The 12,820-nt window shown below is 40.4% G+C and overlaps 1 protein-coding gene across 1 annotated transcript; it reads right to left on the minus strand.

Moving 5' to 3' along the window:
- Positions 1 to 669: 669 nt before the first annotated feature.
- On the minus strand, positions 670 to 12,017 carry xkr5b (XK related 5b). Its single transcript, XM_056384552.1, has 13 exons — positions 11,755 to 12,017; positions 10,099 to 10,188; positions 9,889 to 9,994; positions 9,336 to 9,502; positions 8,403 to 8,536; positions 8,180 to 8,258; positions 7,881 to 8,050; positions 7,304 to 7,415; positions 6,987 to 7,154; positions 6,631 to 6,821; positions 6,381 to 6,464; positions 5,882 to 6,068; positions 670 to 5,357 (listed from the first exon to the last, which is right to left on the minus strand). The coding sequence occupies exons 1-13, from the start codon at positions 11,861 to 11,863 to the stop codon at positions 4,672 to 4,674; spliced, it is 2,283 nt and encodes a 760-aa protein (XP_056240527.1). The 5' UTR covers positions 11,864 to 12,017; the 3' UTR covers positions 670 to 4,671.
- Positions 12,018 to 12,820: the final 803 nt, after the last annotated feature.

Here is a 12,820-nt window from a genome sequence, read left to right on the forward strand (position 1 = left end):
AGTGTTTTTTCTCTCTACTCCTTTTTATTGAGTGTGTTTTTTGACCTACTGCATATGCAAGTGCTTTTGCATGTACAAATAGAAAGAACAAGCTGTACTGAATTGAGTTAATTAAAGCACAATATCAGAGTAGATGATTGGGGCTTTAAGATGATTTGTGCTTTATTTTCTGAGCTTGAGGCTTTCTCTTGAGGACAGGCCCTTTGTCTAAATAAAAGTTCAAGACCTTTATTATTTCAGCTAATGTTGTGCTAAAATCCCATAATAATGTTTTTAATAAAATGACTGCACAGCAGACTCAAAGCCATGTAGTATGACAGCATAGGAATACTGTACAATGTAGAGGAGAGTTGGAGGAATGGTGGTTAATGTCCTGGGACCCCCTGGCAGGTTAATCCAGCTCTGTGATAATGTAATGTAAAGCACATTATGTCCACTGCGACACTGCACTATAGCTGCCATGGCGCTGTGCCTATACTCAAATTACAATGTACTCATTACTATATCGTTTACACTGTGATCACCATCTCTATTTACAAACATTGCAAGGTTAATAATGAGGTTTAGCGTAAGACTCACAGTGCCACATTACCACTTGTGTTTACAGCTTGTAATAATATTGGCACATTGCTGATGGTAAATGAACGAAGGGTGATCAACACACCACTCTAGGCTTTAATCATGATTAATGACTTTATTTTGTCACATCAATAGCACAGTTAATGACACAGTACCACCACCCACAGCTGCTCTGTGGAAATCCTTGTAGAGATGAAGTGATGCGTGTTTATAAGTGGAGGTCGTCCAGTGACGAGGTGATGTTACACTCAAACAGCAAACTAACTCCAGTCTGTCAATGAAAACTATCCTGGCTCTAAACAATTTCACATGTGAAACTTCAGCACGAATCCCTGAAGTACTACACCGTGGCTCATCTCATAACAGTAAATGTGATCAAATATAAAAAGAAAGAAATGTCACAAATATAAAATCAAATCAAATTAGAAACACAAGCAAATATTTTCATACACATTAGGTACACAAAGCAAAGCATACTGTACTAATATAAAGCAATACACATACATGAGACAAGCTGTCTTTCTACAAGGCAAAGCGCTGATTCATGATGATGAAGCCATGGCATCACTGCAGTCTAAAGCGTGAGCGTAGATATTTTTCATCAGTGCACTAATATACATTTCATTAGCTGACTTATTGCTTTTGCATACACATACACTCTAGCATGTGCGTTAACTACTGTAATGTGTGCGTGTGTGTGTGTGGTTACAGTAAGTGCTTTCTGTCTCTAAGAGAATAGATACAACTCTGCTGCTTGTATGAACAAGTATCATGCATTGGCCCCTTTATGTATCAGCAGGCCGCGGTACATGGAAAACAGCTTGACACAGGTTGATAAAGCAGTTCTGCCAAAAGCATGTTTTTCTCTGTACTTTGTTCCATCAACCCCAAGTTACAGTATATTCTCAAACGGCTGCCCGTGTCTTATTACCTTCAAACATGAGCAGCTCAACCTTTTAATTGCTTTTTACAGACATAGACCTGACTTTATAGTTATTATTTTTGTTTAGAAGCACAGAGATAAAGTAAAATAAAAGAGCATAGGTAAAAGAATAACAGAAAAATATTAGACAAATATACATGGAAGCCCAATATTGGTAAACACCACATTCTGTGATTTAAATGACAATTCACATATTGAAATAAATAATAATAATAATCAAAACATGGCATAATACTGGCACCAACCAAACTGGAAATCCATAGCAGCACATCATTTTACCTTTATAAACATTTCTATTCAGAAACATCTCCTCTTTATCTAGATTCCCTCTGTCTGGTAGTTATATTATCAAAAATGTTTTATAATGTTAAACAAAGGCTCAGAGCGTTTTCAGTCATACAGTGAGCAATTACATTTTATCACTGTGACAAAAAAGATAATAAAACCAATTCTGTCTCATGGAAATTCAGTTTTACTGAGGTAGGAGGTTCAACTGATGGAAAGACTGAAGGGCGACACATATCTATGAATAGCTGACGTTATAGGAGAACACCAAAGTAATTTCGAGTTACAGCTATTCATTCAACACAATTCCAAGTCAATCAATTAATGCTCAATAGCTTGCAAACTAGTTTTAGTGTTTACTGTATGTTAATAGCATTTCCAGGTAATCCACGTGTAATGCTGCATGAGCGCCATGAAAACACTCTACAGGGGCACAATTTAACAAAAAATACATGTTGACGAAACCAGTTTTATGCCTAATGTTTACTGCGATGGATTGTCTACATGTGTGGAAGCTGTTTCTATCAAAACAAAATGAAATACTTACATTTTCCTCTATCAATAGGCACTCATATCATATATATACTTAAAATAGCAGCTGGTTTTAGGCGTAACCTTTGCACAGTTGATGACAAGTATTTCACAAGTACATGTTTAACTTTCTTCACAAGGCAAATACATTCTACACTTGCCTTGAAGCTTCACTGACAACAGCTTGCTGTGAGCTCTTCAGTAAGACCAACTTCAATAAATGGATATCAACAATTAAAAAAAAAAGTGAATGGCAAATTGAAAATAAAAAAAAATTAAGCTCCCTGGGACCACAAGAAGTTGAGACAATCACTTAGTAAGAAAAACACCATGTAATGAACTAGTTTAACTTCCATCCCAGCACATACAGGTTTGTTGCCATTATAATTCACATTATCAGAACTGACAACTGCTGCTACTGCATTTAATTACCATGTATCTCACATTATATCTTATCATTCATCATTTAAATATAATTCCATCCATGTAAAAGAGAAATAAAATGTGATTATCAGAGGTGGCCATAAAAGTTACTTTCTCTCTGTTAGAGACAAGACCACAAACCTATTATGTCCTACAGAAATTGTCTATTCATTGTAACTTTTCTTTGCCTATAAAATGTCCAAATGAAATGTATGAAATATATATTAGTAATAGAAACATCCAATGACACTGCTTTAATATTCTATATTGCTTCCAGTAATTTCCCTTTGATAAATTACCATGTTGTCATTATAGTGTAGTTTGCAGAATATCATGCTACAGCCACTCTGGCATCTAACAGTAAACTTAAGCTGTACCTTTTCTGCTAAAGTGCTGACTGACTGACATGACTGCAGCTACAATAAGCAAAGGAAAGCATAGCATATACAATAATTTAGAAACTGTTTTTCCTTCAAAACTTTGCTTCTCATCATTTGTTAATCTGATAGTTTCATTACAACAAAGACAGACACACTAATGAAAAGATTTTACAATTTTACAGACTGTAAATTAGGACCTCTGTCTCTGTCTCTGTGTATGACAGTAATGTGTGTTAACACCGACCATGTAGTGAACGGTAAATACAGTGAGTAACTGACTGGTTCGATGAGCGAGCGGCTGCCTGATAACTGGACAAGATCATCTCAACATCATCTAAAAGGTTTTGTAAAAAATAATGAGAAGCATTCTCAAGCATATTAAAATCACTGACTGTGGATATATATATACTTGGGTTTGCATTAAGTATATATTGATTCTATATTTCATAACAGATCATTGGTTTCATTGTATCAGACTAATCTTGCCAATCTAAAAAAAGAGCCTGGTTTTGGTGAGTGGCGTCACAAGCAGCTTGGCGGACAGCATGTTTGGTTATTGTAAACTGGTTTAATTTGCTTCATTTAGAAAGTTCTTTGCCATTGAGATACAGCTAGCATTTCATTAACTATTAATTCACATGATTGTTTATGCTTTGTACTTTCATCACAACCCCTCATTTTAATAATCTGTTTGCTTTTGAATTTTATCATAGATAACATCACCTGACTGCACTGATAGAACAAGCCAGGGACTTAACTGCAGTTTAGTTTCTACTGATTAAAAATTAAGTGTAAGGGTTTATTTAAATGAATGGAAGCAATGCTTCACATTTATTAGCACCTGTGAAATTCTGTAAGTGGTTTCTTTGACTAACCCAGATTTCAACCTCCGTGTATACAAATCTGCAGTGTATAGTCTTCTGTATAGTTTTTGTTTTCAGCAACTGCTTATACTAAACTGAAAAACGAATTTCTCCCAATTATCTCCCTAATTTTGTGAGTACAATTCCCTTGTAAAGTGGTGTTTGTCACTGTTTACTGCTCTAATGGTTTGCATAGGAAGCAGACAGCCACCTGCCCCTCTAATACGCAGGAACTTCCCAGATACTTTTTTTTTAACCTGCCTGCAAAGAGCACCACATGTGAGGAGGTTTATCCTGTTCAGCCTTTCTCCATGTAGCTGCTTCAAACAACCAGGAGCTGCTAGTGCAGTAACATGATTTGTCACCAGCTGACCACCCACAAACACTGCTAAATGTGTGAGCTGGAACGATTGTTTTGCCATTGTGCCACCCATGTATCCCAATTATCTGCAATTTTAACCTCTGTATCTGCATATCAGGGGAAAGAAAAGAAAAATGTATACTGTATCTTCATGATTGAATCAAATGAACTTAAAAGACCCCTAACCCCGCACCAAGCCTTCTCCGGGTTATTTAAAGCATGAAGTCAGATATATCCTCAACTGCTAAACTCACAAAGATACCATGCCCCACCCAGGATTTCCCCTCACCTTTATCCCCACCCTCCTTAGACTGCCCTCTCTCTACTGTCCACAAACTGGACCATCTGTTTGCGAGCGTGGGAGATGACTGGAGTGAGTGGAACGACCGGTGTACCCGGCGTAGTAGCACCAGGAGTTGATGCACCGGGGGTTGAAGCAGCGGGTGTTGAAGCTGCAGGTGTTGAACCAGCAGGTGTTGAAGCTGCAGGTGATGAAGCTGCAGGTGTAGAACCAACAGGGGTCAAAGTACCAGGGGTCCCGCCAGGGGTGGTGCCTGGTGTTGGAGTGGCAGGGATCACAACAACCGGCGCCAGGCCCGGACTTTCAGCCCCAGCTCGAGGCTCCATTCTTGGGGTGGATGTGACAAAACGAGCCTCCCTGATCCGGTAGGGACTTCGGTAGCTGGAGATGGGCGACAGCTCGGAGCCCCAGCCAAGATAGCTCCCACTGGAGGGAGACTGTGCATCTGCACTGAAATACAGTGTAGTGCTGGACTCTCCAGGCATCCCCGGTTTTTTCTCTGGCGAACCAATCAGTAGAGGGGAACGTCGCTCAGGTGACCAGCCGGGAGTCTTGATGTCCAGGGAACCTGCGGAGGACGAGGCCTCAGTCAGGGTTGCAGCGTTGCTGTCGATGTGGCGGAGGCTTCCTGGTTGCCGTGGAGATGAGGGTGTGGGTGAGCCGTAAGCGGCACTCTGAAAATCATCATCACCTTCAAAAATGAAATCACATTAAATTTAAAGGTAAAGTGGGTTTATAATAATACACACGTATTCTATGGATGAAGCAATGGGAACTTCTACAATGACGATAAAAGATTTGTGATAATTCTCAAAAATAAAAAAATCTCCATGTAAACTACTTTTGTTTTAAAGTTTATCACGGAGCGAGAGTTGTGATGTTGGCAAAAACTCTGCACACAGTTTTCTTTAGCAAAATAGACATCTAGTAGTCCACTCTCAATAGTCTCATTCCCAAACATTAATCCCACTGCATGACCTGAGATAAGCAGCATTCACAGAGAGGACTGTCCACCTATCCACCTTTGGCATGAAGCACTGAAGATTAGCTTTAACACCAGGACTTTACAGGCCCCTTGTTGAGTTTTTAAGGTCATCCAATCATTAAGGTGATCCAACGCTGTATGAAACAGTATTTTATATTTCTGTGATTCTGTGTTTTTTAAGTGTGTTTACTGGTATGTTAGAAGTGTTCAATGTTTATCAGGCATCCAACCTTTTTCCTCTGATGGTGGAGCGCTGAAGGACTCTTCCTCTGCAGTCTCTTCAGGAATGGCCTCCGGGACCGGGATAACCTCTGGGAACCGTCTAATGTCGTGGATTGTTGTGGGAGGAGTTTTTCTCACAGGTCTGGCCACTACAGTGGAGGGAGTTGGCTTTGGTGGCTGGATCACCTCTCTCACCTGGGGAGACAGAACAGACAGCTGAGCCTCAGACTGCAGACAGACGGACTGAGATTGTTCTGCACACATACGACTCTTAGCAGATCTAGACTCTTCAATCCACTGTGTAGCATCTTTAAGTGGTTACTATAGCCTTTTCTTTATAATTAATCTTAACGCATCAGTTTTTATCATAGAAAAATGTGAGAATGTTTGCAGTCTATATGCTGCTTTCAGTTCATTTATCTCTGTTTTCAAATCCTACACATAGTGGCTTAAAGTATGGATTTACTGTATTCTGTGTTGAAATGATAAATTAAACAAAGATCTTGCCTGTGGAGCCAGGGTCACTTGTGGGGGAGCTGGTTGAGGAGTTGGATGTGAGATCTGAGGAATCTGTGGTTGAATGGGTGGAAGCTATTCACAGCACAAAAAGGAATGAGACACCCTTTTACATCATCTTCAAAGACATAAGACTTAGGCTGCATGATACCGGTTTAAGAAGCGGACATAAAATCTCTCTGCTAAAAACTAATAGTAATGAAATTCACAATACATTTTCAATAACAGGAACGCAACAAACCCGAGGGACATAAGGTTCATCTGGGGAGTGAACTTCTTCAGACAGACCCATCAGTCCAGCCAGACCCCCCTCGCCATACGACGACCAGATCTTTGTTACATCTCCCGTTTTCAGGGCCAAACGAATCAGCAGCCAGTGGTGATGTTTCCAGCCCTCCCATTGGATTGGAAGGTCCATGAGAGTCCCACCTCCTGATCAGATTAATACACAGGCATAATTATATTATAATTAAATTCTATAGATAGATAGATAGATAGATAGATAGATAGATAAATAGATAGATAGATAGATAGATAGATAGATAAGATAGATAGATAGATAGATAGATAGATAAGATAGATAGATCTTTAACAGACCAGACAGTGTTGCGTGGCGATGGAAAGTGGGTGTGACTTTCTCCTCCAATGACAGTGTAGATCCACGCTCCATGCAGGCTCCACCTATCCCTCTATGGCGAATACTCTGGAAAATCTCAAAGGATTTAGGGTGCAGGAAACGATAGTACAGCACCAACGCTATCACTCCTGGAGAGAGAAGAACAGTCAAAAAGCAGAGAGAAATGAGGAAGACTTGGGATGAAGGTGTGCTACATGAACATACAGGTGTGGAAAACCATGAACAACAACATGTATATACTGTATAGTTTTATACAGGATGTGTCTTTGTGTCTAACCAATGAGGAAGCTGCAGAACACTGCTGCTGGGATGCCGACAGTATCCCAGGACACCATGGTAAACAACCAGGAGGAGGCCAGTAGAAGAAAAGCGTTCTCTATGAACATGGCCTTAGGAGGAAACAGAAACAGAGGAAAATGGTTAACGCTTCCAAAAACTTGAAATCTATATTTGTCTCACATTTATGACTGCTCAGTTCAAGTCATGCAGTTTTTATTCAGCACAGAACTGACTGTTTTTATATATTTTCTGTTTTTGACATCTGTTTAACTGGTGGACTCATTTATCCAAAGGGCACTACAGTATCCCAAGCATGTGTTTTCAGTGATTCTGTTGATTTATAGTTAACACGGCCCTTTATTGAGATTTTTCAGTTTTTATGTTCTCAAAAGTTGTGTGCTGCAGTGTTTCTGTTTTTGTCAGAGCCCCCTGCATGTAAAATGAATATTAACCAAAAATTAGATTAATTTCCATTGTGATTTACCCACATCAGTGATACTAACAAAGTCTGATGTCTGATGTGAATGTAATGACAAATTCACACAAGCATGACCTGATCACAAACCCAAACGTACCAGGTAGAATCCAGCCATGCGGCATCTGGATTGACCGTACTTCACGTTGAGGAAGAGAAAGATGTGAATGGCTCCCAGAAAGAGGTTAAACAGTCTCCATCGACTAGTTGATCGTATGATGTCAGTCTGCTGAGACACCATCCAGAAAGTTGCACCCAGCCAGTGCACACCTGCCACACACACACATGCACAGACACACACATGCACACATCTAAATAAATATTCAACCTCTAACACATACGTAAACACACTAACTCATAAAAAATTGTTGACTGGTTCAACAAACTTCAACAACTTGCCAATGACTCCTAGGATCCACTGTTTGAAGATGCGTGTGAAGAGCATGAGAACAGCAAATCGAGATCCCAGCATACTGACCTGCAAACGAACACAAACCAACAAACCCACTCATTACAAAGCAAAAACAGGCCTGTAAATCCCCAGTTCATTATACTGACACTGTTATATTGAGGGGGCATGTTGCAAATGTCGGTTGTTTGAAGTTTGTTTAAATATGCCTACCCTCCACAGGAGTCGACAGAGAATGGCAGCAGGGGTCATTTGTAAGTGTCCTGGTCTGATGAGTGAACAGGCTCTGGCATAGAGGACCAAGGCCCAGGCGAGAGACAACAAACACACCACAAAACACACCGAGGCTGGGAGATGGAGCATAAAGAGGGAGAACGTGGAGAGAAGAGGAAATATGAATACCTTGATATATTTTAATGCCATATATACTTAGTGTACATTAGACACAACACTGCTGCAGATCGGAAATAGATGGCAGAAAAACTGGTTAGAATCAAAGCTGATTCATTTTCTTGCCACTTGGCGGCAGCAGAACAAGCTGAAAACAAAACATCTCACATATAATGACCTTATAAAGTTGTCATGGTGAACATGTTACCAGAAACTTATTTAAACATAAAGCAGACACAGAGAGAAATTATCATTCATCTGGATTCTTGTCGCTGGCCACTTGACAAATCTAACTCCATATATTCACTCTCTTTCAGCTCTATTTTAGTCTCCACCAACTCCTGAGGGGAAAAATTTGGCTTTATGTCCATAACCTAATCGTCTTTTTATGTCTTATAATTGTGTTACGTAGGTCTTTACCATTGTCTATTGGGCCACAGTTTATCACAGATTTGTTTGAGTCCTTTACATGAAATTGTTTTTTAACTTCTTTTAAACTTCTCTAGCTGCTGGTTATTGTCAGACAACGCATACTGTACATACCTTTCACTACCACACACACACACACACACACACACACACACACACACACACACACACACACACACACACACACACACACACACACACACACACACACACACACACACACACACACACACACACACACACAGATTTACACGTGCTGTTTCAGACCTTATCACCCTTGCACACATACTTTATACTGTACATTCTCTATTCAGTGTGTCCCTTTACCTGGAGATTTGATTCCTATATCAGTACAGATGAGCACATACGTCTGCAGCAGCGTCTCAGGGAGGGTGACCACCAAGGCCTCAAACAGACGTAAGGCAGATACATCCGCCTGCTGCATGATCTCACCATACACATCCTCATCTGGCAGTTGCATACACTCCAACAGCCTATTAAGGCCGGAGATGGATAAACGGGAGGCAGGGAGAAGGATGAAGGCACAGAGAGACATACATCACTGTCGTCATGATCAAGATCATCAAACATCATCAAACATTAACAAATGTGGAGTTTCTCAGACTTGTAGATGTCTCACTCAAACCACAGTTCCGGTCCTACCATTACTGTCGGTTTTAGAATTATTGATCACTGACTAATTGAAGCAGATCTGGTCCTGGTCCAGTGTTGACAGATCTCCATCACACACACACACACACACACACACACACACACACACACACACACACACACGCAACACACACACACACACACACACACACACACACACACACACACGCAACACAAATATAGATATATATATATATGGTCAGCTCACCTTTTGAAGATACCCAGGTGCAGTATATGTGTCCAGGTGAGAGACTTCCTGCGGATACGTCCATCTGACAGGTACCACAAGTAACTGAGCCACTGAGGACCCCAACCTAGGAAACATAGAATGATAAAAATGAATATCAATCTGTCAATTACTCTATTTACCAGAGCTTTCTATTGATCTGTTGGGTTGTTGTTGCTAATGTTATCTCACCTGGCAGCAGGAACAGTGCAGTGAAGCCGGCTAGATGGGCATAGCAATAGTTGTGACCCACCCACAGATAGTACACAAAGCAGTAGATCACTGGGGAAAGACGGAAACACACACACACACACACACACACACACACACACACACACACACACACAAACAGGCCATAAACACACAGAAATACATTTACAACATTACAGGTTGCTGCCTGCTATTGAAAAATTGTAATAAAGTCTAAATCATAAAAAATCCAGTGATGAAATTTAACTAAATATGTACAATTAATGAGATGGTTGTATTTCACTTGAGTATTTCAATTTGATGCTCCTTTATACTTCTACCCACTACACTTCAGAGGGAAATATACAATATAATGTACATAATGTACTTTATACTTCTACTTACATTTATTGGACTGCTACAGTCACTAAGTTACTGATATTTTGCACACAAATCTTATCATTGCTTTATAAAATGTACATAAGAATTAAACTACACAACAGTATACTGTAGATCAAATAAATTCCATTTTGTCAAGTCCCATGATTACAATGCTCTTTACATGTTAATACAGCAGTAATAATCAAATGATGTAATACATAGTGATATAATGCCTTTAATGAGTCATTGTACTTTTGGTAGTAATATACATGTGACTGATAAGACTTTCATACTTTTCATTAAGTGAGATTTTGAATGTGAGACGGTCTCTTTTTTTTTTTTTTTAAACCTGTATACTTCAAATTAAATGACAGACTGTCACTTGTGTGTTGTAGTTGTAGTATTTGTTCACATCAGGAGTAACCTACACGATTTGATCAGATCAGCATTTTAATGTTTGTGTGTTTTGTGAGTGTCCACTTCTTCAATGACCTCTGTTCTGCTCATCGTCTTCATCTGAGGTTTACTGACAACAAGGCAACTGATGCTTCCTCTCCTCACTCGGACTCTCCTGATTGCACTCTGAGGCTCTGCAGCTCTGCCTCCCTCCCTCCATCCTCCCATACATGTAACCTGAGCCCGTTTTAGCTGCTAAGCAGGCGGGCTGTTTAGGGCAGACTAGGCCCCATCCCGGGGTACGCCCATCCCCTCGTCCATTCATGCACCTCCAAAAAAAAGGGCGCTGGAATATGACAACATGGCTTTGTTTCTGTTCAGGACAGATCACCCAGAAGCTGAAATGATGCAGCCGTTTAAAAGGTGGCAAACTGGCATGAGTCTGCAGTTTTGCGACAAACTGGATTTCATAACTGCAGGGTATAAAAATAGGAAATAGGCGCACTTGTGCTGACTGCAGAGACTGTTCTGCCTTTATTATTCATGACAACACAACAGCGGACAGTGAAAACAAATGTCCAACTTTATATGTTGGATTATCGCAAAACCTCCTGTCTCATCTAGAGTATGGGAGTATCTCCTCCAGCCACACTGCAGCCTACATCCATTCACTGTGCCCAAAAAAGGCACGCACCCACATGCACGCGCATGCACACGCCAATGAAGTGAAATAACACACAGCAGGAATGTGCACGGACACATTCCATAACATTTCAACACACCGTTAGTGACATAACACTCAGTTTTAGTGTGTGTGTGTGTGTGTGTGCGTGTGTGTGTGCGTGTGTGTATGTGTGCGTGTGTGTCCCAGGTAGGACTCACGCGCCGTCCTCTCTGCAACGATGAGAAATGCGGTAAAGACGAAGACGCAAACTTGGCAGCAGGGTATGCAGGAGCCTCCATGGCTGGGAGTCGGCGTGTAGTCTCTCATAGCGGCTGTGCACCGTCTCTCAGATGGTTTACAGATGTAACCGTGTGTCCGTCTGCAGCCTGGTGTTGTTCTGGTTCCGGGCGGGAGTCGGTCCAGCTGCGGCAGCCCGCTCTCTCAGCTCCGTTTCCCCGTCCCAGCGTCACCGCCCGTCCCGTTAAAGCGATACACACTGGTGATGTATGTAAGACACCGCACAGGAAGACACAGCAGTAAAGCTGATTGGTTTAATGCTGACTTTTTAAGTCAACATTATGAGCATTGAATGGTCAGGCTCGGTCATATTTTACACATGATAATGACTCACACTAAAGTACTGAGTTTTGTTTTTATAACATTTTCTCCTTTTCCTTTTCTTCTCTTCCTTCATACATCAAGAATATTCAGGGCCTATAACGTTCCTTTAGTCATGCACGTGAGAGGATTTTAGAGGAAAGACTAGATTGGGATTTTACTCATTTCATTTAAGTCACAGAAATTAACTTTCATTTGTCACGAAGATTTTCACAAGTATGAACTTTAAACTCGATTTTGGGCCTAAAAGAAAACTGTATGTTCGAAATGTGGCATTAAAGCATCAAATCTTCACCAATCTGACTAAATCTGTCTTTTATCCATAGACTGTATATACAAATGTATCCATCCTTTATTTATATATTTATATTTATATATTTATCTTCTATCCCTATACACTCCTTGCATGTTTTGATAACAACTTATTTGCTTGTAATGGATGCCTTGTTGAAACATTGGAGGGCACAGGAAACATTTCTCTGCAGAACAGTGTGTTTGAGCAAAGTAAAACCCTGAAGTGACCAGACTTGTTTTTTTAGGGAATATGGGAAGTGATAAAATGAAAGATTGAATCAACAGCAGTGAGCTTTAACTTATCCTCATGTTATTCAGAATACATCATTGATAATGGTGGTGTATATGATAATTGATTTGGAGGTTTGATTA

Source organism: Seriola aureovittata, chromosome 1 (genome assembly GCF_021018895.1).
Source record: "Seriola aureovittata isolate HTS-2021-v1 ecotype China chromosome 1, ASM2101889v1, whole genome shotgun sequence".
NCBI lineage: Eukaryota > Metazoa > Chordata > Actinopteri > Carangiformes > Carangidae > Seriola > Seriola aureovittata.